The sequence below is a fragment of the Malaclemys terrapin genome, chromosome 13 (assembly GCF_027887155.1).
Source record: "Malaclemys terrapin pileata isolate rMalTer1 chromosome 13, rMalTer1.hap1, whole genome shotgun sequence".
NCBI lineage: Eukaryota > Metazoa > Chordata > Testudines > Emydidae > Malaclemys > Malaclemys terrapin.
The window spans coordinates 9,028,719-9,056,455 of record NC_071517.1 but is presented as its reverse complement, the minus strand read 5'-3'; the positions used below and the strand labels follow the sequence as shown (position 1 = coordinate 9,056,455).

The 27,737-nt window shown below is 36.9% G+C and overlaps 1 protein-coding gene across 1 annotated transcript; it reads left to right on the top strand.

The window, feature by feature from the left end:
* Positions 1-6: 6 nt before the first annotated feature.
* On the top strand, positions 7-27,737 carry ATAD5 (ATPase family AAA domain containing 5). Its single transcript, XM_054048403.1, has 23 exons — positions 7-234; positions 2,084-3,900; positions 4,692-4,779; positions 6,481-6,645; positions 7,423-7,567; positions 8,152-8,236; positions 11,093-11,274; positions 11,820-11,977; positions 12,290-12,443; positions 12,679-12,981; positions 14,399-14,495; positions 16,655-16,740; positions 16,940-17,085; positions 17,187-17,337; positions 17,741-17,911; positions 19,284-19,402; positions 20,234-20,327; positions 20,631-20,695; positions 21,599-21,779; positions 22,924-23,102; positions 23,439-24,271; positions 25,873-26,040; positions 26,242-27,737. The coding sequence occupies exons 1-23, from the start codon at positions 169-171 to the stop codon at positions 26,318-26,320; spliced, it is 5,532 nt and encodes a 1,843-aa protein (XP_053904378.1). The 5' UTR covers positions 7-168; the 3' UTR covers positions 26,321-27,737.

Below are 27,737 nucleotides of genomic sequence, written 5' to 3'. Positions count from 1 at the left end.
GGGCTCTCTGAACCTGTCCCGCGCGCGCTTTTCTGCCTGGGTGCTTCCGTCGCGCGTTAATTCCTGTCAGGCGGCTTCGGCCGGGCCGGGCGCTCTTGCCCCATGGCTCTGGGGCAGGGGTCTCCCTGGGACTGAGGGATCCTGCTTCCCCCCTGCCGCGGGGGGGGGATGGTGGGGAGAGTGACCATGGCCGCGGCGGCTACTTCTGCCCCGGGGAAGGACAGTGACGCCCCGGTGAGACACCCGCCCCACGGGACTCGGGAGCTGGGGCCCGGCTGTGGGAGGGAGGTGCTCTGGGGTGGGGTTCATGGCGCTTGCGGGGGCTCTGGCGTTGAAATACAGGGCGGGGCGGTGGAGGGCTCTGGGATCGGGAGTCCTGGTCCTGCTGTTGTGGTGCTGTGAAGTGGGTCTTCTCAGTCCGGGGCTGTGGGGCCTCGTCCTGGGGCATGAGCAAGGAGTTGGGGTGCAGCGAGGTGAGGGACATGTTCCTGGGGGGGCTGAGGGGGATAATGTGGTGGAACAAGGCAGTGATGTGATGGGGCAGGGACGGTCTTGCTGTACAGCACCTAGCGCAACAGGCTCCTGGGCCGTGACTGAGGCTCCTAGGCACGCTGGTAAGACTAATAATGCTAAGAAGTGGTGGTTTGGTATTGCCAACTGAAAAGGTTCAGGGGCTCTGATGTGGTGGTGTGGAGCAGCTTCACATTGTGGGTTTCCCGTGGTATGGGATTGCACTTTACAGATGGCCTGGTTCTGTGGGGGGGTGTATGTTTCATGCTGGTGCTGCATCAGGAGTTACTGTGGGGTGGTGGTGGTGGTTGTTTTACTGTTTGTAAAACTTCTCCAAATGCTAAATATTATTGAGCTAAGACATGAAGCTTCAACATGAAAATGTTGTCCTGTTGCATCCCACCAACCCAGCATCCCAGTGGTAAATGTCAAATAACAACTGTTACCTTGAATTTATACGTCACTAATGCTACCGAAGTTATGGCTCAGTCTTTTTATTCATAATGTTTGTGGATTCCCTGAAGGCTGAACGAGTCCACTCAATTTATCTCCTACAACAAAAACTGTAGTGTAGTGTAGCCTGTTGTTGATATTTAAGGCCTCATCTACTCACAATATTTTAGCTGTTATGAGTGCGGTTGATTTTTACTGAAATAGATAATTTGTACACCCTACTATAGAAACAGTTATACTGGTATAAAGATGGTTCCTTATTATATTATAGCTTATTCCCCTAATTTTATGGTAATAATTTGTACCGGTATAAGGACCTTTATACTAGTACATCTGCATCCACCCTAAGGGGTTGTACCACTTTAATTATACTGGTTTTCAACCAGTATAAAGTAGTACAAGAACTGAGTGTAGACCATCCCTTTCTATCAAATTCATAGGCAAATGCAAGAAGCATAACAATTTATTACAAAATAATGACATTTGTACATTGTGAAGTTAGTTCAGTGATAGTATGACAAATAAGTGGTACCGCTCATATATTGGAGAAAGATGTAACAGATTATTTTCTATTTCGTGGAAAAAAAATTAGAATGTAGTTTCTCTTCCTTGAGACATATTTTAATATTAATATTTGCATTTCAATAGTGCCTTTAGGCCTCAATCAATATCAGGTTGGACTAGGTGCTGTACAAAGGTGCACTTTGGTCACTGCCCAGAGTCATAGATAATTTTTCTGGAAGGTAGGCTTCCTTAACTAAGGTAGCCCAGGATCCTTTCAGAGCTATTTTAGGCCCTGATCATGCAATTAACTTCATGCAGGCAGACCTCTGTGCAGAGTTTCACTGAAGTCCTTGTGGCTGTGCAGAGGTGCAGGGGTCTACTCTGCAGAGTGAATTTCAAGTGAGCTTCCCTACCCAAGTTGCTGGATAGCTTTATCTAAAGTTGAAACATCTGTTGAAATACATGTGAGCTTTCCTTAGAGAAAGACTTGAATTTTTCTTTTATCCTGTTAAATAGTTTGGCAATGTACTGTTCAGTGTTACCACCTTACATACCTCATTAGTCTAAGTAACTGTTACTCATTGTTAAAATTAATGTTGAATTTTTTTACTTGTAGCCATGCAAGAAACGAAGGGAGGAAGATCCCCCTATAAAAACAATTACAAAATATTTTTCACCATTAGCAAGAACAGTGGATAAAGTGTCACCACCAAAATCTAACAACATATTGGATTATTTTAAAAAGACTTCTACAAATGAGAAGACCACCGTACTCATTGGAGTTGGAGAAAATAAAATAAACCAGTCTTACCAGCTGTGTGTTGATGATGGTAAAGATTGTAAATCACCTTTGGGACCTTCTTCAAAATCTTTTTCAAAGCTGAAAAGGAGAGGGAAGAGAGTTAATTTAAATAGTACATTAAGAGATATTAAAACACCTGAGAATCAATGTGTGATAGAAATTAATAGCAATGACAGTACAGATGTGATGAAACCAAAGGAAGAGTGTTTAAATACAAGTTTTATTGCTAACAGTGCTTCTGCTCAACTTGCCCAAAAATATGTAGAAGAATTAGCAATAGATAATCAGCAAAGCAAAAACTCTTCAAACACTGTCACCTGCAGAAAAGATGCTAAGAAAACTGGATCGGAACTAAATGTATCAAAAAATTACATTAAAAAATCAAGGAAGAGAAAGCACAAAGATGATACTGATTTGTCTGAAAATTCCTCCTCTGAAAACCAGCTGAATGAACAGGAACTAAAAGATAAAAAACAAATCACATCTTCTAAAATAATTGAAAGTAAGAGTACTGTAAGTAATTCAAGCCTTGAAGTTAATGTGGATAAGACATCACAGTTAAATGATAGTACAGTCACGGTGTCATTTGAGGACTTTTTGAAAAGTCAAGGCGAAAATAAAGTGGATCAAATTCCAGAAACCAGAATGCCAACACTAAACAATTTTATTATAGCAAGTGAAACAGACAAAAGTGGTAGTACCAGTGACCCTGAAAATGGCGAGGAGTCTCAGCAACTACCTCTTCGGACAGTAACTGTCCTTGCACAGATTCATCCCATTCCCCCCAAATCTCCCTCTCTGCTAAAGGACCAAAAGGTTTCTAGGAAAATAGCTTCTATCTTTTTGAAGCAAAAAGGGTATGAAATAGAAAGAGAAAGCAGTCCATCTGTTTTAGAGATTGAACAGACTGAACAAATGACTCAGAAAAGAAAATCTAATGTAGTTATAGAGGAGGAAGAGTTGGAGTTAGCTGTACTAGAAGCTGTAGGTCCTGAAGCTGTGAAGCCAAAATGTACTGTAGAAGAAAGACATCAATTTATGAAAGCTTTTAGACAACCAACATCTGATACGGTAAAAAGTGGAGTTAAAAAAATACCTGGAAAACTGAAGGAAGTCAGTGAAAAGCCTTCAAAACAAAATGAGGGAATTGAAGAAAGTGAGGCAGCCTCAAATACAAGACATGAAAGTGAAATACTAAAGGATTATATTGACAAACATTCACACTGTAGTACCAAAAAAAGTAGTACTACTAAGGAGAGAACTAATATGCTTAAAAAGAAAAGAAAGAAGGTTTTGGAGGCTAAAGAAACAAATGTTCCAAATAGTAATGGAAATAACGAAAATACTGGGGCTAATGCTCATATTAAAGAAAAAACCTTAGATGATATAAGAATCTTATCACATCTGAAACAGAACGAATTAAGAAGGAGCCTAAGGCAAAAGAAAATAGAAACCTTCAAAAGCATTACACCTGAAAAAGCTAGTATTAGTAATACTGTTTCTGAAAATGCACTAGGTGATAGTCCCCTACATGCTTCCACACCAAAATCAAGCAATAGAATCTTGAGGAAAAGTAACATGTATAAGGCTGAGGTGATTACAGTACCCTTTGATGCAAAGAGCCCAATAAGGTAAAAGTTTGCATTTTTAGAATATCTGGTATATTTTGCTTTGGTGAATAATTTTTATCTACTAGAATGTTTGCTTATTTATATAAATTTCAGCATTAAAGGCGGGATATTGATGGTAAGTGGATTGAGAAGCATTCCTAGGTTTCCTACAAACTAGCGGGCCAGTTGAATAGCAATATGGAAGAACTGAACTTTTTACTGGTCTTAGAACTAGTAGAGCCCTATGCTGCAGCTGCTGTATATACCTAGAACTTTGCAGCATCAGATCCTTAGTCCAAGTCTGGAGATTCATTTCTTCCATAGATGAAAGAATATTGTTACATTCTGGAGCATGTTTTCAGTTTTAGCACATGGGAAGATGTTGTTTCTTCCGCTAATCTGTTGAAAAGCGGATCGCAATAGGTGACTAGCAAATGGTATGCAAGATTAAGTATCCTCAGACGGCTAAGAATTCCCTCCTATATTTACCCAAGTCAAAATTTTGATTTTTTTTTTTTCAGGTTTTGTTTTTAAATCAGTGGAACAGGATAGGGAAGCAAAAGTTCCTATTCTACTGTAGAATAAATGAACTACAGTAACTTGACACACTTGGAAATATTCTGTCTCTGACATGAATGTTAATATCATTTGGGTGTATGTCTGTACTCAAAGGAAAAATACATTTAGCTCCTTTATTCATTAGGATTTTTGCATCTGTTGATAGGAGTCAGTCTTAAATTCCAATGAATCTGGGGTGGAGACTGATGCCTCCTTTAAAAAAAATTAATTTCATGATGTTTTTCCTTGTTTAGAATGAGGTTTACTCGAATTAATGCATCTAAAAAATCTGACAAAGCTGAAGCAATGGAAAATGAAGAATTTACTCCAAGAAATATAAAGGTAGCTTAAATAATCAAGTCTGTTATGTGTGTGTTTGGAAAAGTCACTTGTAGAACATTAAAGTAAATAAGTGTAGCACCTTCTTGTTCCCCATTGTGTAAAGTTAATCAACTAAGACTTGAAAAATCCATTCACCTTAGGTGCACTGGTAAATGAGGCGACCTAAACTTTTTAATTATTACAGAACTTAAGCTAAACTTTTAAAAATAAAACATATTTGGAAGATTAGTGTAATCAGATGCAATGTCTGTCTGCAGGAAGATGGGTCCAGTGGCATTAGCTTTACCAAGATACATCTGAATGAAATGGGACTTCTGTTTTACTGCTATTACTCAGGATACTGTGGACAGCAGTAAAACTGTCAAAAATCATATCAGGTTCCTGCTGTAGCTTGGGAAAAGCATAAGTAGCAACTGAGGCATGCACTGGAATTCTTAATTAGAGGAAAAAGACCCAAATACTGAAGGCTGTGGGGAGGAGGGAAAGATAGAGTTGTCTGTCAGGAAGAGATATCAACATCACTGAGGAGGCTGTGCAGGGATATCGAGAGCCAGAAAGCTCCTTCTCTATTTGCTCTGAGGAAGGGAGTGAAGCTTCAGTTATAAGGCATCTTCTGACCAGAGGCTGATACAAAATACAGAGTCTCTGATCAGGGCCCAGGGATAGCCTCCTTGCAAAACTCAGCATCTTGTTCCAAATAGGCAAGGTTGAGCTTCTTGTCACCAACCAAACCTCACTGGTGGAGCCTCCCAGTTTCATTCATCTCTACTTCTGGCTCATAGGTTTACGCCTCCAGCATGGGAGGGCTGAATTTGGTTTCAGGTGGACAGATAACCAGTATACAGTTGTGATGATGATGCAGTACCTTAGTCTTGAACATGTTTCAGTAGGTGTGAAGCTGCTTTCTACAACGTACCTGAGAAATCTTTATCAGAATGATAGTGTAGTACAGTTATATGGCAGAAACAAGCCACCTTAGACTCGGCACTACCTGGCATTCTAGTTGGCATTTTCAGCAGCAGGAGCAAAGATTATTCAGAGACCTAAGTACTTCCAGAACTGGGTTGATCATATTGGGTGCAGTACAAGAAAGCTTAAATAATTATTGTCTGTGTTCTACTTGTTTGTTTCATGGATAAATTACAAAATCTCTTTGTATGGCTGTCGGTTAGGCGCCTTTCATGGGCAGTAAATTATTTTTAATTCAATGTTTATATCTTGTCTGCTCCATCGTGTCTGCTGCTGTTCCACACTTATTTATTTTTTTTAAATCTTTAATGGCAATCCCCTCCCTTCTGCTCTTATAACTTGTGCGATGTCTTTGTAAAAGTGATATCCAGTGATAGCAATAGACTTGTAAGAGTTATGGTCCTCATGATGATCACAGTTTAGCCAATATTTTCTCTTTTGTGGGAAAACCTATGGCCTGTGTCATACAGGAGATCAAATTAGATTATCACAATGGCCCCTTCTGGCCTGCGAATCAATGAGTCTTCTGATAATGTGCTTGTATAAGATGGCACCAAATAAGATTCCTTTAAGGAAAAACAATGAATCCCACAATTATTTTATTTCCTTGTAAATTGTATGCCACATGAGCTTTAAGAATGATGTAACTTATGTAGACTGATTTTTATTTAAATGTAGAATATATGGCTATAAATGGTCAGGCGTTTTTGTTGTTTTGTACTTTGTTGATAGATGAGCTGTACTTCTAAAAATATATCCAAAGCTAAACAATTGATTGAAAAAGCAAAGGCCATACAACATAATAGATCAAAGGCTAATGAAGACACCCCAACACCTGTAAGACGCTCGTCTCGACAGCAAGCTCTTGCTGAAAAGAAAAAATTCCAAGAAAATGAAGTAAGTTTGCAAATTTTGAGTAGTATAGAATCCATATTGCTTTTAAAGTTTAGATAGCCTAATTTAAGCAATAATTTAGTTTTAATTTCTTACCCTATGTACATATTTCTGCTATGGGATCATGTGAAGTGAATTGTGATGATGTGGTAGCATAGTTTTGGTTTTACATTAACTGGTATGAGCTGGGTCTGAAGATTAAGGGATCATTCCTGCAACCATATGGGCTGTGGAATCAGACTCTCACAGGACATAGCTTACTATAGTGTTCTGATTGAGGTTTTTACTTTAAGTAAAAAATGTCAATTTTATTAACAGGAAACTGGTCATTTACCCAGAAGATGCAGGATCTTGGTTTCTTTAATATCCCTAGTAGTTACAACCAAAAGGGATGGGGCAGGCCAGAAATATATGACCTATACGCATAACTGTTCCTAAACAGAATGACATCTCATGGACAGTTTTTGGAAAAAAGTTCTAAAATCATACCACTTTCACAATGTTCCTTAATTCCTTTTTGTAGGAAAATAGCTCACTCATGTACTTGCTGCCTGAGTTGTTTTTTTTTCCCTGTAACTTACTCTATATACCCCTTTGTAGGAAACACAAGTAGAACTATTACATAGAGCAATTTTTGAGCTTTGCAACAGTGTCTAATTTATCAGTTCCAGCAATACCTATCATTAATTGTAGAGTTCACAATTGGAAACAGTAAAAGTAACAATTTGGGGAGGAAGTTGTATTTCATTTTTTATCAATTTCTTTTTGTTTCCTGTCCAGGATTCAGTAATAATTTTAGACTCAAGCCCAAGTAGTACCACTGCTTCTACACCGAGTGTGGAGAAAAAGCAAAAGAAACTTCGAAGTTTAAATGATGTATTAGGGAAAAAATCTAGAAATATGAAGGTTACTAAGAGCTCACACGGTAATTGGATTTAAATAAACGCATTTAATTTTTATTTCAATGTATAAAGTGCCAGTATTGAACACCAAGACCTACTTTGACTTCTGATTTGTGTGCTACACTAATATATAATTAACAACAAAGAAACTATGTGTATATGTCCTCTTGACAGTGTCCTTTAAATAGAGTAGAACAATTTTGGAAATCTCTAATTTAAAGAAACTAAAATAATTTCTGGTACTCCACCATTCCTCTTCGTCATCCTGCTAATTTATGTGGTTTTTATAATCATACTTTTATACTCTCGTACTGAAGGAGAAGCTGACTATGCACAATTTACGGTCTGACTCGCAAGGTAAAAGTGAAACTAGAGAAAAATATTTTTAGACAGAAGTTTTTAAGTTGACAGTGTCTCTAGAGCGAGAAAGCTTTAAGGGAATTAAGTTACAGAATAAGTCTTTCATGAAGAAAAGTATATTAGATTTTAGGAATATTGCTATACATAACACAAAAATATCTAATATGGAGATTAAATTAGGATGAAAACATAACCGTAGCAATTATTTGGATGTTAGTACTAATGCAGATCTGCTTAATTTTTAAAGGAAAAGTAAGAGCCCCGCCTTCATTCCTGGGCAAAAAAGCTCAAAACATTGCAGATGAGCCAATCCTAATTTTTGATGAAAGCAGGTCAGTCCAGTACAAATTGTGTATGATTTATGAGAAATATATTGAATTATTTCATGGTCATATTGAAATACCCAGGTTTCTTTGTAAGCCTGTCATGTTACATAATGTTTAAAGTACACATCAAAGTGTAGTAAAAATGTTTTGGGTTTCAATATCAATTGGTATGTTACATATTAAAATGTTACAGGCTGATTTTTATACTGTTGTTGTTGTTGGGTCCTTTTATGTTGCTCAAAATCTAAACCTGCATTTAGTTAATAATGACTGTAATATGAAACATCTTAGAATCATAGAGCTGGAAGGAACCTCAAGAGGTCATCTAGCCCAGTTCCCTGCACTCAAGGCAGGACTAAGTATTATCTAGACCAGGGGTAGGCAACTTATGGCACGTGTGCCGAAGGCGGCACGTGAGCTGATTTTCAGTGGCACTCATACTGCCCAGGTCCTGGCCACCGGTCCGGGGGTCTCTGCATTTTAATTTAATTTTAAATGAAGCTTCTTAAACATTTTAAAAACCTTATTTACTTTACATACAACAACAGTTTAGTTATATATTATAGACTTATAGAAAGAGACCTTCTAAAAACGTTAAAATGTATTACTGGTACACGAAACCTTAAATCAGAGTGAATAAATGAAGACTTCGCACACCACTTCTCAAAGGTTGCCGACCCCTGATCTAGACAATCCCTGACAGGTGTTTGTCTAACCTGCTCTTAAAAATCCCCAATGATGGAGATTCTACCACTTCCCTAGGCAATTTATTCCAGTGCTTAACAGTTAGGAAGTTTTTCTTAATGTCCAACCTAAACCATCCTTGCTGCAATTTAAGCCCATTGTTTCTTGTCCTATCCTCAGAGGTTAAGAAGAACAATTTTTCTCCCTCCTCCTTGTAACAACCTTTTATGTACTTGAAAACTGTTATCATGTCCCCTCTCAGTCTTCTCTTCTCCAGAATAAGCAAACCCAATTTTTTCAATCTTCAGTCATAGGTCATGTTTTCTAGACCTTTAATCATTTTTGTTGCTCTTCTCTGGACTCTTTAATTTGTCCACATCTTTCCTGAAATGTGGCGCCCAGAACTGGACACAATACTCCAGTTGAGGCCTAATCAGCGCATAGTAGAGTGGAAGAATTACTTCTCGTGTCTTGCTTACAGTACTCCTGCTAATACATCCCAGAATGATGTTTGCTTTTTTTGCAACAACGTTACACTGTTGACTCATATTTAGCTTGTGATGCACTATGATCCCCAGATCCCTTTCCATAGTACTCCTTCCTAGGCAGTCATTTCCCATTTTGTATGTGTGCAACTGATTGTTCCTTCCTAAGTGGAGTACTTTGTGTTTGTCCTTACTGAATTTCATCCTGTTTACTTCAGACCATTTCTCCAGTTTGTCCAGGTCATTTTGAATTTTAATCCTATCTTCCAAAACACTTGCAACCCCTCCCAGCTTGGTATCGTCCACAAACTTTATAAGTGTACTGTCTATGCCATTATCTAAGTCATTGATGAAGATATTGAACATAATTGGATCCAGAACTGATCCTTGCGGGACCCCACTCATTATGCCCTTCCATCATGTCTGTGAACCACTGATAATTACTCTCTGGGAACGATTTTCCAACTAGTTATGCACCCACCTTATAGTAGCTCCATCTAGGTTGTATTTCCCTAGTTTGTTTATGAGAAAGACATGCAAGACAGTATCAAAAGCCTTACTAAAGTCAAGATATACCACATCTACCATATCTTCTTAAAATATGCCTTAGAACTGTGGGAACCAGGAAGATGAGTGTATATTCCATTTTCCGGTTTGTTACTCTTAGTAAACCTTCGTGTTTAGCAGAGATTGTAATATGTAAATTATCTGTAGCACTGTTCAGGGAAACTGTACCTATATTTGCCCTCAGTGGTCCAGCAATGGCACCCACTCTGAGGTTTTCGGCTCCCTTGTCCACTTCCTATCTCCCATCTGACGGGGTATCTCCAGGCTGAACAGTTTCCTGCCTTCAGTGTATTATTCCCAGAAAAAGACAGTCTGTTCAAGCAGGTTTCTTTTTGCCTTCTTTTCAGAGAGTAATAACAGTGCAATTGCCCACAGTTATAAGTTACCACACAGTTCTTACTAAGCAAGCATATTTTATTTTTAAGTTAAAAGCACGACAGAGAAAATATATTAAAAACAATAAAGAAACTAAATGCATGCTAAAAAGCTTACCAGAGTTCAACCCCTCATAAAAACAAAGGCTTTGGCAGAAGAAGTCCTTCAAATCCCACATAGGGGTTTTGTTGTTTCATGTTCTTCACAGATTCTACCCAGAACAAGCACCCAGTCTTATGGGTTCTCAGTGGGCTGAAGTCTTTCCAGTCCTTCCCTAAGGATGGGGGCTCACCATGGACCAGTGGTCCTTTCCTTTAGCTGGATCAGAACAAAAGCCCTGAGTCAGTTGATCACCAAGTTATTTATCCCTATGTCCTTTCTTTGTTTGTTGGTCTCTAGAGAATCCAGTTTGAACCTTTCACAAGACCACGGATAGGTAATCAGCCAGACAGTGGGTCCCCACTTCAGGGCGAAACTTCAAAGGTCTGATAATCAGAAGAATTATGCTAGTATATCCCCCTTCTCCTAGAGAAGTTATATGCAATTTCACAATAACACATCAACAGTATCATTTTTAGTACAATGGATACCACAGGTATTAAACTTAATTCAGCATTGCATATCTGACACAGTTTGGAATGTGTCAAATTGCTGGTAGGGATAAGTAAACTTTATTCATATTAAACGCTGTTGTGAACTCTGCATGGTTGGTAGCTTGATTGCTTTTCATTGTCACTTATTTTATTTAAAGCCAAGATACATCTGAAAATTCTCAGGACGATGAGCAGTTCAAAGCAAAACGTGAATTTTTGATGAGTGGTTTGCCAGAGTCTCTCAAAAGACACATTGCAAAGAAAGCAGCGGTATTAGAAGCATACTCTGTGGCAAGTTGCTGTTTTCAGAGAGTTGTCCATGTTCAGCAGAAGGATGATTGTAAGTTTTTATTTGTCTGTGAGCCTGTGTAAATTCAAGTAAATTGCTAGGAGATCTGTGTTGAAAATTAAAGGTTCAGAGACAAAGCTTTTTAGTATAACTATGATGGAATAATTGGCAGCTCCTACTTTTTCTTTGTGTTGCAGTAACAAAACTAAATAAGTTTATTGGCATTAAAAATAGTCTTGTCAAATACAGATTTTAAAACAGAGCTGAAATACTTCAGTAATATGGAACATATAAATTCATAAGTAGACAAATAGCATGTTTAAAAGATATAATTCCTAATAAAATAGGACTTGAAAAAACTACTTATTTAGAGAGTAAAAATCTTGCTTTTGGCCAGGTGGGACATGAAAGCAGCTGATTCTTTTCTGAAAGGAAATGGGATAAGAAAAACCAGAGCAGCCCAGGTGTGAAGATGTTGCAATGTAAATTAAATAGGCTTGGCTTTGAGGGTATAGCAGTTACTTCTCACTTGGTCTAGGAGGCTGAGTTCATGGATTAAGTACTTTTTTTTTAACCATCTTTTAATTCTTACATAGGTTGTGTGGTGTGGAGGTTAACATCACCGTCCTGTCCTCTTCTAACCAAGCTAAGAGAACTAAACACTGAAGTAACTGATGTCACAAAACTCACTATTTCACTTGGTGAATTCTCAGATATAAATTCAAAATCTAGTGGCAGCAATTCTTCAATTGTGGTTAGTATTTTTAGTCTTTTATTGCTATAATAACTAAGGGTCAATCAAAATGGTTTATATTTTCAGGGCTTTTGTTCTTTTACAAAATCCTGTGGCCTTAATTAAGGCATCTGCCCATGATTAATTTATTTAACTCAAAGTTGGTTAATGTAGCTTGTTCCTTCCTGTTATAGCACGTCAGAGGGTATGTAGTCATTGTGCTTAACAAACTAGTTAAACAATTCTGCTTTAATAGTGAAATTTTTCAGGTAGGTTTATTTGGTCAATGCTTTTGGGTATTTTGAAAGGCTTTTTATTTTATATTTATTGCAGTTGTCTGGACAGAGACCAGTTTTTCCCAAAATACTAAGGAAGTATTTGTTGGAAGAGATCAGATCTTCTAACTCACAGTTTCCTGTGAGAAAAGTTTTTTACCAGTTTCTGAAAAAGCAAACAGAACACGTCCTTTTCAAAAATAAAAAACAAGGTTAGTGATGTATATAACTAAAACTACTGATATAGAAACAAGTAAATTTCAGGACAATTTAAATGTTTTTAAAAATATATAAATAGAAACATGATCTGAATAAAACTACAGTAATCTTATTTGGGTCATTGTGATTAAAGTATTTCTAAAATTTTAGGAAACAGTGAGAAATGTACTGTATCAGTACATTTGAAGTCTTGAAATGATGTAATGCATTTTATTCTTTGTTCATTAGTATGCATGAAAGAACATGAAACTACAAATTCTGAACTAGATCAAATGCATTCTGAAAATCAGGAAGAAACCAAGAGGAAAAGAAAAAGACCCGAAGACCACAAATCAAAACGAAGAAAACAAATTGATAATGCAGAGACTGAATTAAAATCCAAAACTCCCAAGAGCATAGTTACCCAAGTATCCTGCATAAAGCAAGCAGACACAGAAAAAGTAACACATATGGAAACAAATAAACCCCAGAAATCTGATGTTAAAACAATAGAAGACAGTGAACTTGGATCAAAATTAAACCCTGTCTCTGGTAACTTTTTACATTTGCTACTTAAATTCTTAGAACATGCTTTCATACTATTAAGTGAATGGACCTAGATGGGGCTCATGGAATCCCCACAGTGTGCTGCACAGAACAGTTCCAAACGGTCTCTTTGGCAGATCCACAGGGGGAATGGAGGAGAGTTGGGAATCTCGTCAAATGGATAAGCCACTCTGGAGATAATGACTTAACCACAGAATGGAGTGATTTAAATCAAGCCAGTATAAATCATGATTTAAATTACTTGCTTTACTTTTTAAATATTGACTTCAGTCAGGTTGAGACTTTGTAAAACTAACTTGAAAATTTGTACTATTGCAACATTAGATGAAAATTTGTAATGAATTAAATTATAAATGCTGTTTTATTGTTGTTTTTTTGTAAATGTTACTACTGGTAGGATATCCTACTTGAATTTTACAAAATGGCTATAGTTTTGTAACAAGCAACCAAACTACTGAAAATTAAGGCCATCAGCCTGCAAATAGGTTTGTAATTTTACTCACCTGAATAGTGCCATTAACTTAATTGCAAACCCTGATGGAGGAGCTTTCTTGACATGTGGAAGTTCAGTATATCAGAAGGTAGTGTTGGTTGCAAATGTAGCAGAGGTTATTTGCTTATCAATTTTGTGTTAATTTATGCTGTTCTCACAGCAACGATATTAATGAGGTCTAGATTTGTCATTTTCACTGTAAATAATCATTTTAAATGTGAAACTTTTTTGCAGGAAAAAAAATCTTTCAGTAAAATCTGAAATTCTATTGACCACTAGGAAACTAGTTAAAGAAACAAAATATCCACTATAGAAAGACTATATGAAATGGGAAGAAAGTAAAGAACTAGTAACATGCAAATAAAATAGCCAATTTTAATTAAAAATATTGTCACTGATTTTTTTAAAAATAACTAACTATTTTCATCCTGCTTAGCCCCATGTGTATGTGTACGCACACGTACATTATTAGGCCCAATAAAGGGGTAGCTGGGTGAAATTTAATGGTCTATGATATGGATATCCCTTCTGGTCTTAAACTCTATGAATCTATGCATAGAGACTGTCATGAACTTGGATGTTTGTGTGTGCATGATCCTCCAACAGTGTGAATTCTGTTCTTTCTTTTTCTTTGCCTTTGCCCCCCAACTTTCATGTAGTCCCCTGCACATAGCCCACTTACTCAGGCTGTGAGCAACGACCAGCGTTTGACTCTAAGCACTTGTTGAGAAGTGTCTTGGCTCTTTTTTGCTTGTGTGAGTTGATCCATTTTCCCCATCTTATTCTCTTAATTCCAGTGTTCCTCCAAAAAGCCTGTTATAAAATAATCATAAAATTGAACTCAACTTGCTTAGTTTTTCTAGATGCAGAAATGTTTAAAATGGACAATTTCTATTTTCTGTGCTATAGGTGGTGAAAAGGAAGATGTGCTCTGGACAGAAAAATATCAACCTCAGGACTCCAGTGAACTTATAGGGAACTCAACAGAAATAAAAAAGTTACACAGGTCAGATATGAGAAAATGTATCCTATTGTAAACATATCATTGATTTTAATGAGGATTTTTGAGACTGTCCCACGTGGCATTCTCATAAGCAAGCCAGGGAACTGTGGCCTATACTAAATTACTATAAGGTGGATGCAATACTGGTTTAAAGACCATACGCAGAATAGTTATCAATAGTTCACTGTCAGATTGGGAGGATGTCCCACAAGGGTCTGTCCTGGGTACAGTACCATTCAATAGTTTCATTAATGGTTTGGATAACAGAGTGGAAAGTATGCTTATGAAATTGCAGATGACATCAAGGTTGGACAGGTTAAATATTTAAAAAAAAAAACAATTCTAACTATAAGGATAGTTAAGCACTGGAATAAGTTCTAATGGAAGTTGTAGAATCCACATTGTTGGAGATTTTTTAAAACAAGGTAGACAAACATCTGTGAGGGATGGTCTAGGTATACTTGGCCCTGCTTCAGTGCAGGGGCTAGATGACCTCCTGAGGCCCCTTCGAGCCTTACATTTTTATGATTGTTGTCTTAACAAAATAATTCTGAACATCACAATACTTGGGGTCTTTTTTAAGGTCTGCAGTGTTTAGTATTGTGTTGCAATAAGATTTTTGCAATACTGTGGAAACAAGCTTAATGCCAATTGATATAAAATGATCTGCTATCCCTAAGTTATTTTATGGTGGTGCAGGGGTCGGCAACCTTTGAGTGGTGTGCCGACTGTTCATTTATTCACTCTAATTTAAAGTTTCACGTGCCGGTAATACATTTTAACATTTTTAGAAGGTCTCTTTCTCTAAGTCTATAATATATAACTAAACTATCGTTGTATGTAAAGCAAATAAGGTTTTTAAAATGTTTAAGAAGCTTCATTTAAAATTAAATTAAAATGCAGAGCCCCCCGGACCGGTGGCCAGGGCCCGGGCAGTATGAGTGCCACTGAAAATCAGCTCGCGTGCCACCTTCGGCACACATGCCATAGGTTGTCTACCCCTGTGGTAGCGTTTTGGAGTCTAAATTAGGATTGGGGCCTTCTGGCACTAAAGCACAACAGACACTGAATTTCTAGATTGGATTCTGGATGGAGTGAAATACTAGCAAGCCTGAATATTGGAAACATTTCAATAAACTTAATTTTGTCAGATTGATAGCAGTGGGGACTGAAATCTTTTATTTATACACAATGGGCATAACATGTGCAACAGGAGTCAGAGCTCTCCCATGGTTTTTTACACACATGCCTCAACCTGACAGATATATTATAAAATGGAGATTATTCTCAGGATGGAGGATGGTTTAGTCCTCATGATCATCCAATCCTTTTTGCTCTTCTTTTGAGACTGCCTAGATGGGTGCTAGTTATTGTGGTGGCTCTTCTGATAGGGACACCTAATTTTTTGGTTGCATCTATCAATGCAGTTTCCCAGCACTTGTCCCCTAATGATGAAACTGCCTCCACAATTCATGTCTCAGAGACCATCAAATAGTTGTTTTATGGTAATGATTTTTGTCACAACCATTTGTGCTATATTAGAACTTTTCACTTAGGATGCAAATGAAAGGCTCTGTATTTTAAACAAATGGTAAGTAATTGCAGCCCAGGTCGCATGGTGACTAAAAGATGTTATCTGACAAGTGTTTTTGGGGACCTGTAGTAAACCTAATTGATCTTATCATACTCCTAGATAAGTCTGTGACTCAACACCACTAGGACTAACAGCAATCTTTGTGAAAAGACTGTACCTTTAAAATGCATGTTTAATATTTAGACCATCCTCTGTAATCATGAGTTTGTCAGTTTTAGTAATAGCATCAATTGTGCCTTAACAGTAAAATGCAATGTTTCTGGGGAATGAATAATTCAGATTGTGAATGCAACAAAACCCTAACAAAGACATACATTGAGTGTTTTACTAAAAAACATTTACTTTAGAATAATAAACTGTTAATCGATCTGTTTGATCAGTCTCACTATTCTCTGTGGTTTATTTCAAATACTTCTTTGAAAAAAATGAATATAATTGTTTCTACAATTGGCTTGAATAAATGGAGAGTGAAGAAGGAATCCTTGAAAAGAATTCTGAACTATTCCATCTGAACTTGGGTCAGTTTGAGTTATATTTAATATCTCTCTTCTGGGTTTTTTTTCTGTAGTTGGCTGAAAGAATGGAAAAAAAGAGCTGATTGGGAGGAAAATAGAAATCAGAAGAATGAAAAAGATGACACAGAGAGTCAGCAAGGTGCTGGAATTTTTCCACATTTTGCAAAATACTGACTTTAAAAGACATGCACTCTTGGTTTGAAAAATATTTTAAATTGTTTTTTTTGAAATATGGAAAGTATTCTATGTTCTTATTTCCCTCTGATGTGAAATGGCTAGAATTGATAATGGTTAAAATGATTATTAAATTGTTTCCTTTGATTGAAATAATTGTGTAGATGCTATGGACAGCATGGATTTTAAAGATGACAAATCTGAGAGTGAGGAAGAGAATACTCTCTGCAATACTGTGCTGATTACTGGCCCATCAGGGGTGGGAAAGACTGCTGCAGTATATGCTTGTGCTCAGGAGCTTGGTTTTAAGGTTTGTTTTTAATCTCCTTTTCTAATTTGTATGTAGAAGTATAAAAATAACTTTTTAAATAAAAGGCACCTGAATTCCCTTTTAATAAATTATTCTTGCAGATATTTGAAGTGAATGCCTCTTGCCAGCGAAGTGGTAGACAGATCCTATCTCAGCTAAAGGAGGCTACTCAGTCTCATCAAGTGGACAAACAAGGTGTAAATGCACATAAACCTTGCTTCTTTAACAGTTGTAGCAGCACTAAGTCCCCGAGTAAGTGTGGCATTTATCTTACCTTGTCCTTTGAGGCCATCAGAAGGAAGCTAAAAAACATTCATATAAAAAGTGGTAAACTCAGTTTTGTCAGACCCTGAATGTTTTTGCTTCACTGGTTCAGGCCAAAAAAAAAAACACCCCACTCTATTTACTGAATTACATTGTTTTACAGTGACTTTTAATTTGATTATCCCCAATAATTATTTCTGCATTGTAGAATAAGTGCTGTAGCACTTGTATGGGATGAATTAACAAAAAGAAGAAGAAAAGTAACTATGTGTACTGCTGCTTACGTTAGACTGTCTTGTACTACATACAAAATAGCTGAACGAAACCCTGTTGTCAGTTTACCTGAGAAGTATTTGAGAAGTTGAAGGCTAATGTAAACCTTGTCTTTCAGAAAAAATAAATTCTCCCAGGAAAGCTATTTCACCAAGAAAACCTCCACTTTCACCCAAAGGAACAGGATTAAAACGAAGTTTACCCCCTAAAACATTAGCAAATTATTTCAAAATATCTTCTAAGCCTGAGAGTAATGAAGAAATAGTAAAATCTCAGGCAAAAAACAAAGGTAGGTATTACTGTTTATAATGGGGTTATTCTGTCTGGGGTTGGAAAAATTGTTAGATTTTAAGATGCTGTAGTTCAAAAGGAATTTGGGGGAAGTTGTCTGGCCTGCGTTGTACAGGAGGTCAGATGAGAGGACACAATGGTCCCTTTTTTCCTTGGAATCAATGAATCATACTGTGTAAATACCTTCAGAGACAATATAATGCAAGAGAGCATGATAAGCAAATGCATATCTATACTTTAAACCAGTGGTGGACAATCTGCGGCCTGCGCCGCATCTCGCAGCTCCCATTGGCCGGGAACGGCGAACCGCAGCCACTGGGAGCTGCGGGTGGCCATGCCTGCAGACAGTCAAAATAACAAACTGTTTCACAACCCGCCAGCAGTTTACCCTGACGGGCCACGTGCAGCCCGCAGGTTGCCCACCACCGTTTTAAACTGTTTGTAGGCATTCTAACATCCCAACTATAGACTAGCATGTATAGAAATGGATAACATGAAATATTGAGGAATAATAATCAGCTACGACAGAGACTAGACAAAGCACTAGAAAATACATTATTTGTATCATAGTAGTTCCTAGAGGCCCCATCCAAAATTGGGGCCCCTTTCTTTAGGTGCTGTATGAACACGTAATAGGAAAGGGTCCTTCCCTGGAAAGGCCCAGTTACTGCAAACACTTAGGGCATGGCTACACTAGAGAGTTTACATGGGCACAGCTGTAAGCTCTCTAATGTAGCCGCTCTAAATTGAGGGGGAGAACTCTCCCGTCAGCTTAATTATTCTAGCGCCCGGGAGCAGCAGAAGCTATGTTGGCAGGAGAAGCTCTCCTGCCGACATAGCACTGTCCACACTGGCGCTTATGTCAGTGTAACTTACGGTATGACGCTCGGGGGGTGACTTATATATGTGCTTTACAAAGTGAGTAGCCCCATTGACTTCAATAAGACTGTTCACTTGTGGAAAGTTAAGCAAGTGTTTGTCTTCGCAGGACTAGGCCTATGTATTCTGATAAAGAATAGGAGAAAGAAAGCATTACAGCAACCAACAATCCTGCATGGACTAGATATCCTAATGAGTTTCTCCTATCTAATTTTTATTTTTAAGAGTTAATGCACCTTGGGCAGTCAGCATTTCCCAAATAGTCAGTAATCCCCAGGAACCTATGCAGATCATTGTCCTCTAGAGACATCAGAAAAGAAAATAGGTGTGTTTGAATATTTATGTTGATGCAGTTTTTTTTCTTTTTTTCCCACTTCATACGTACAGGGCATTGCTAGGGAACTAATGCATTGTACAGTTGCCTATTAAACTGCTTGAATCATCTTTTAACTTTACATTAATCTTATGGCTCATTCTCTGTCTATATGCAGCAAATCCTCAGAATTCCACTAAAGAAAAAGTGGATATTCCAACTAAGTCAACAAGCAAGGAAGTGGGAGGAGAGGAACCCAACAAAAAAAATGCAACATCTCTGATACTCTTTGAAGAGGTAAAACTTAAATGTGTCACTGATGTGAAAAATTAATATTTCAGTCATATTTATTTAAGTATAAGGATTATTATCCATCTTTAAACTAATTCAGCTAGAGGTCATTTCACCCATATAGGTATTTCTGAACCAGACTTGCAAAAATTATCCCAGATGAAAAATTTATTAATTTTGTACCACGATGATTAAGAGTGAAGAAACCTACTTATATATTTATCCACCCATCAAAAAGTTACTCAGAGTATGCAAATTGACAAATAAAATTTTGCAAGGCTGTTCTAAACTAAATTTCTTTAATTCTGTCAAACCTATTAGATTCTTATTTAGAACCATAAATACAATGTGTGAAGTTTGTTTTTTAAATTCTCCAAGTACCAAATAATGTTGAAAGCATTTCTAAGCAGGCATTAAAAGATTTTTTTTTCTTTTTTTCATATTTTAACATAAAGAGTTGAATGGCTTTTATGACACTTCCTCCACACCTATCCCTCTTCCCCCAAATAAAAATAAAATTTTGTTTTGGTTTAGAATGAGCGTGGGAAACTACAGTTCAAAATGTAATTTGGAGAAAGTTAGTGCCCTAACAATAACATCACTACTACAATGCTATGAAATATTGCAAAACTTGAACATATAAGACTTTTGTCCTAAAAGCTTTAGGTACAAACTAATAGGTTTTATTTGTAGCAACTATATTTCCTTAGCTTCACTGTGTTTAGGTGAAAATTATATTAATGGTAAAAGCTGGACACTGTTAAAATAAACTACATGATTTTCCATAACTATGAAACTATTACTAAACATTTTCCACTTTATTTGTACTTTCTATAGGTTGATATAATATTTGATGAAGATGCTGGGTTTCTAAGTGCAATAAAGACATTCATGGCCACTGCAAAGAGGCCTGTAATTCTTACTACAAATGGTGAGTAATACTTATTTCAGTAATGGGACTCTGCAGATGTAAGGGTCCACCTGGATAAATCTGATTACAGTATCAGGGTCAGATAGATTAGGATGGAAACATTAATGCAAAGTTAATGTGTCTGGCATTCTCTATTGAAACAGTAACTGTGTTTTTATATTTACAAAGGATTATTTTACAAATGGTATATTTGAATATTAAGGTGAAGACACTGCTGTTTTCTTGATGGCTGCTTTAAAAAATAAGGAAAAATAGTTCTGAAGATACAAAATTAAACCTTGTGAAATTTTATCTTTTGTGTAGATCCAACTTTTAGTTTAATGTTTGATGGTTACTTTGAAGAAATCAACTTTAAAACACCCTCTTTGGTAAGTCTTAATCTTTTGGAATACAGATAATGTTAATATATTTTAGTTTAGGATTTAATTAGCATAACTGAAAACCTAAAATTTGAGTTTGTAACTTTTAATTTGTAGGTTTAACAAGTTATATATAATCCATTATATTACCACAGAAAATGGATTACTTTTCACTTCTGTACAAGGATTTATTTTCAGACTAAAGTAAACAATTTCATACAAGATACAGAATATTTTATATCTGTAGAAGTTCCATTTTAAAGACTTGATTTTCCCAAAATTAGTGTCAGTCACTGAAAGAACCCTACTGCAGGGTATTTATATAAAAGAAACAGCCCAATATGATGTTATACTGGCAAATAGTTTTAATTAAGGCCAAATGTATATTAAAAAAACTATTTTTTAAAAACTTAAAAAAAAAAATTAAAATCAGACTTGAATCTAATTTTTGAAAATAAAATATTTTTGTTCTTTTCCCTTCACTTTCCAGTCTTTGGATTTTAAATCTGCTAGACCACCTGCTGATAAGAGTTATTGGAAAGAAAATCCTCTAGGCAAATGTTGCTCTGTAAATACTACTGATCGTGGGGGCCCTCCATGGTAATGAAAGAGGTCACCGTTAGGTGTTGAAGGAGCCCATGCAGAAGAATTTACACTCCCATTTGCTGTGAAGTCCAGTATGGTGATGCCTCCTTCTGTGTTCACACAGTAGGAATTAGAGTTGGGTTTGAGGATCACCGTTCTGTCTACCAGCAATTTTAGTCCTCTTCGCCAGAGAGAACACTAGATAGGAGGGAATTTCTTGGCATGTTACAGTATACAAAAGTAATTTGCTTCTAGTGTGAGTAGCCATGGTCTGAATGGATAATTGTGTTGTCTTTCAACGGGTTTTTCTCATATGTTTTATTCTAGGTAAACGTAGCTAGCTATCTACAAGTGCTCTGTTTGGCTGAGAATCTACGAACGGATTTAAAAGACTTTGCCACTTTGTTAACCACAAATAACTGTGACATCAGACAAAGTGTTCTTTATCTACAATTTTGGGTTAGGAGCGGAGGTGGATGCTTGAAAGAAAAAAGTTTAGCACTTCATGGTAAGTTGATCTAATTTTAAAGAACGGCCATAATATAACAAATTAAGATTCATTCTAAGATGAAGAATCTTTCACTTTTTATGAAACAGTTCTTAAAATACCATTGAATATGTGGCAGTTTTCTGACAGAAGTCTAGACAACCAACAATTTTACTTTAGGCTTTTTTTCTCACAGTATATTTACAATAATTAAAGGACTGGAAGTTTTGACATCTGCATTTATTGCACCTGTTTGTTGCCCTTCACAATTGTGTCTGAGATTAAGGCTTTTCATGGTTATTACCTCTTCTCATTCTTCTTATGAGCTACAAGAGTGGGCAGAGCAGAGAGCCAACCTAGTTCCTTCTCAGCATAGGGAGTTAGGCAGCCATGATTAGAGGTACCTCGGACTGCAGTTAGACCAACACAGGAGTGCTGCTTGTGCTCTTGGAGATTAAACTGGAGGAGGAGGGAAGGGGAAAAAAGGAGAGGGGCGGGGGCTGGGAAGGTATGGATAAGATAACAGACTGGGAGAAAGGAAGAAGGGGGAAAAGGCAAAACCTGGCCCCAAAAGGAAGTGAGGATTTTCAGTGGATGAGGAAGAGTCTGGGTAGGTCTAAAGTGCAATTTAAAAAAATCCATGACTAGCCATGCCAGCAGGCTTGGGCTAAGGGGCTAGTTAACTGAAGTGTAGATGGTTTTTGGGCTTGGGCTGCACCCCGGGCTCTAGGATTCTGAGAGATTGGAGGGTCCCAGCCTGAATGTATACATGGCAATTAAACAGCCCCTTAGCCTGCGCTCAGCAGCCCAAGTCAGCTGGCTCAGGCCAGCCTTTGAGTGTCTAATCGCAGTGTAGATATACCCTAAAGTTGGACAGAAGGAGCAAGAGGCAGAGATTGAGTTGATTGCTTACAATGGAGAGGTAGCAAAGGAGAAAGAAGGGGAAGGGAGAGATTTGGAAGAGTGAACAAACATGGGTAAGGGGACGTCAGTAATTGGAAAGTCAGTTATATTCAAAATTACAGTAAGAAGTCAAAATATAAATAGGATTTATTTTTTTAGCATGCAAAAGAATGACCTGAGACAACAAAGGGATAATTTAAGCACTGAATTTTCATGCACAACTTGTTTATTTTATAAGTAAAACCTAATATCTTCTGTGTAGTAGGAGGAGAGGAGCCAGAAGGAACAGATCCGATAACTTGTACTGAAAACACTGGTTCCGAGCATGATCTTCCTCAAACTGAGATGGAGCTTCCAAAATGCAATACTGGCTTCATAGAGACTTTGCTTGGCCTTAAGAACATCTTTTTGCCTTCAGAAGATTTATTTTCATTTCTTAAGGTATCTTCATGATTAGGTCTGGTTGCTAATATTTTTGAATTAATTTTATCTGAAACATATGTGGATTTGCTATAGCTCTTTATATGGTCTGATGATTTCCTGTAGCATTTATAGCAAACACAATGGCTAAACATTTTTGTAAGATAACAGTCTTCAAAAGGTCTGCTTCAGGGATTATGTAAAACCCAAATTGGGAAATCCTCAGTAACCCAATAATATACAATCCCTTGGCTGATTACTAGTGAGGTGTATGTGAATAGGCAGCTTTGTGTAATAACATACTGTGGTTCATATTTCATTTATTAAAACAATTATGGTAATACATTGTTTTTACAGCATAAAATCACAACAACAGAAGAATGGAGTAAACTGATACAGCTGCTCACAGAATTCCAGATGAAGAAAGTCGATTTTATATATAGTAACCTTGAATTTATTCTGCCTTTACCAGTTCATGTTCTTCCAGGGCCAACACATAATTTTAATCCTTCATTTAAAAGGACTACAGCAAATTCTTCATATGACATACCTCTTGATAGTGATTACTCTGAAAAAGCTACCCCTGTCAAAAAGCCTAAAAGGATGAAGCACCAGAGAAAGATTGCTTTATTGGATGATAGTGATTTATTTGATACTGAATTGAACTACTCTGCTGAATTTATAACTTTGCCATCAGACATTCCTGAATCATGCTTGGAAGAAAACAAAGTTGGATTAAAATTTACGATGAACGAAAAAGAAAAACAATTCAACACTGAAATCCCGGAAAGGAAAAAAAGCTCTGCTCTTGCGTCTCGTTGTCTAAATTCACTAACTGAATTTGTGGAGGACATGTCTTTCTTAGATTGCTGCCTAAACACTAATGTAATGAAACCAAAAGAGTTTTGTAAAAATGAAGGGTTTAACTGGACAAATGGCAAGATTAAAAATGGTCTTTCTGATGAGTTTAGTACAGAAAATATTGATTGGTGGAGTTCTCAAAGCTGTAGTGAACTAAAGGCAGTCATAGAAGCACTCAGTTTTAATAAGTGCTCTACTAGTATTTCACAAAGCATGGAAGCCTCCTTGAACCCCTGTAAAACACTAGGAAGAGATCAAATTGAGGAAATTACTCTGCATATTTCAAAAGACAGAAATGATGTATACTTTGGTCAATCGGCTGATCTAAGGTAAGACTAAAACCTCACTAACATACATTGCAATGCAGTACAAATATCAGCTGGGGAGGGGAAGGATTCACCAGCCCACATCCCACTAATATTTGTACTGTTTCTTGGATGTGGACTTGTGCATAAAAACAAATGGCCCAGTATGCCTATTGTTAATTTCTGTACACCTCAGAAAGGACAGTGGCAAGATATTTTTCATTTTTAAGAACTTTTTTTTCTAATACTAATCTATACTTAAGATTTTTTTTTTTTTTAAGTCCTCCATTGTTTTGAATCAACTGGTTATAATCAGCTTGCTCATGAGTGTTAGCACTATTCTGGTCTGCTATAAAAATTGAGTATTTGCCTGGAAAAGACCACACATTTTAGAGAATTAAGTGGAATAGGCAAACTGATGCTGCCTGCAAGCCTAATCCTGCAAGCTCTTATGCATGTGCATAACTTTACTCATGTGAATAGTGTCATTGTGAGTCCAAATTACATGCATATCTTTTGCAGGATTGGGGCCTGAGACCATTAAAACTAGATCAAATGTGGATATTTTTGTAGTATGTCTTCTAAAATCAAGAGAAGAAAAACTTTGAATATGGCATTAGAGCAAATTGTCTTTATTAATGTTAACAAGTATTAATATAAAGGTTTGATTTTAGTCTAAAACAGAGTAATCACCTATTATACCAACTTCTGTCACATATGGTAAAGAATACTTAACTACTTAACTAATTACTGTAAAAATAGATACATGGAGAAATAAATCTTCTAGCCATTCCAAATTGTTTTAAAACAAGTCACTCTGCCTGATTGAGGTCAAATGTAAAAATGTGTTGACATGTATTTAGATGGTATCAAAATGACACAAAGGTCTAAAACGGGCACACGTTGTGACATGAAAAAATTAGTGAGAGATAGTGTGAAGCCTCTATTCTGGCTAGCCCCAACCCAGGGCACTTTGCTGCCAAGAACAGGTGTAGAGGTGTGTGTGTGTGTGTGTGTGTGTGTGTGTGTGTGTGTGTGTGTGTGTGTGTGTGTGCGCGCTTCTATCTTGTGGTCCCTCCTCTGGCTGTGGCTTTTTTTTTTTGCGGGGGGGGGGGGGGGTCTACGCACAGCCTACAAGTCAGATTTTGATCCTAAGATTCCTGGAGTCATAAGATGATTTAGTACTGTGTAATAGTCATAGTTTGGGGCATTTTTGGATAGTGACCAGACATGCCAAACCCGCAAAAAAACCCACAGAAATTGGGCTTGTTTTTGGCTTAAGTGGCTTGTAGCTTGTCGCTTCTTCTTTTTTTTTTTTTTTTTTTTTTATCGGCTCCCAGCAAGGGGGGGAGAGAGTCTGGGGTGCACAGCAGGCCCACCACAGTCCCAGACTGCACACTGGGGGGATCTAGTCACAGAGTGTTGGGGTTTTTAGGGATTGGCTTGTTTTGACCTTGTTTTGAAATGGGATTAGCTTGATTTTTTTGGCTTATTGTGGAAGCTGGGTGCCTATTCACTGCATGAAAGTTGGCAACTGTTATTTCTGTGGAGTTTTAAATCAGTGTTTTTGATCCTCGTGGAGTTATACTGGTACTTTTGTGTGTTTGAACAAGAAATAATAACAGCATTCACAGAAAAGCCCAGAAGAGGCTGGAAATCATCAAAACTGTATTTTCCACTAGAACTCCTTTAAGCCTGGTTAACAGGCAAGCTAGTATAACTGAATACCTGCCCACCCTCCGCAATATTTGTAGGTCAGAGAAACTTAAAGAACAAGGGAAGACTAAAAGAAGGTAGGTTTAGGTTTACCCTAATATCTGTTACATTTTAGCATGATAGTGTTTAGTAAACTTTAGAGACATTTATCAAGTAACTTCATCAAATGAATGCATGAACAGTTTGTCTCTTAAATGTGCTGCATTCAAAATCATTGCCTAATGTTTGAAAATGGACATTATCAATCCTCTTCTGTTCACTCTGATTTCTTTTGACAGGTTCCTGCATTATCTTGAAGGAATTCATCTTGAAATACCCAAAGAAACAGTTTACAGTCTGGCAGCTGACTTCCCTTAAAATATTTTATACGAGTAGTGTCTTGTACAGACTGGTCTATATGGTACTTTGATTTTACCATATCATTTAGTTTTTATTGTATATTCAAAGAGTGATTTGTATATTAAATCTTTGAGTATTTAAAAATGCAAACTGTATATTTCTGCTGTGATAGTACTGCATTCCACAATCCAAATGTGGGTTCTTTTGGTGCTTCTATCTACTCCAAGTGTGTTCAAAAGCATGTAGTCTATCTGTGCACCTTTCGGGACCACTTTATAATTCTTTCCTCTGATTGCTGCCCTAAAGGTGCACTTTCCATTAAGGAGAATTAATCCATGTATTGGGTAGCAAGAGGTGCTTGAGTAATGAACCATTGCCACAAGTTCCACTTAAAGTGTTTTTCCATGAGAAGACTGCTTCATTAGCATAGGCAGTGATTTCAGCCTGGATCTTCAAAAGAGTTGCCAAATAATCTGCCTGATGCAAGACTTTTGTAAAAACTGTAAGCCTCTAACTAATCACAATAATATAGTAGGAAAAATTGAGTAAAAAATGCTTAAAATGAAATAAATTTAAGTACTGTGCCTCATAATTTGCATATTTGTATACCTCAGTTTCATTTTATTCCATGCATTTTATTTACAGTTGCCAGGCCAGTATGTTTATCTTAAATGGGGAGAAAATGTTTACTATAGTCTGAGATGGGGCCCAAACAGATTAGGCAAAATTTTGTAAATAACACTTCTGTATCTGTATTACTTCTGAATTATTTAGTAACCTATAACTTCTGGTAATCCTTGTATATTGTGTTCTATTTTTTTATATTGTATTTTATATTTGAAAGACTTCAGCCCAGTTACCTGAGGTTAAAATCTGTTTTATATCTGAAAGGAAATAAATTTGTGGGTGAGACCTTGGTACAACTCTTTATATTCTGGCAGTATGATAGGTAAGATTTAAAATGTAATCTAACCCCCCTGCCTTTTATCACCTGAAAGTATTTTTTTTTTCTAAATGATACATTTATTTAAATACCCTCTTTTCACAGCCAATATCACGTTTGGATGGTTGCTCTAAAGACTGACATGTAAGGTTCAGTATAGGGACACAAAATTGCACATCAATTCATTAGACATTCCTATAACTTTTGAGGAGACCGGTTGTTTTAGCACCCTCTAGCTGCTTTTTCACCCTACATTTTCCTGGCTTCTTTCTATTATAGTTAATTTCTGAACATGTTTATGACAAAGTAAATTGTTATTTTAAGATGAGTGCAGGATTTCAAGCAACAGAATGCAGGTGTATATTTATTAAATGGTAGCTAAACAACTCTTAAGTTTTGTATCAAGGGTCTAAACACACTAGATATTTTAAATATCAATTGATTCTGTACAGTTTTGTAAAGAATAAAATATGCCCACTGTTTGTAAATGTG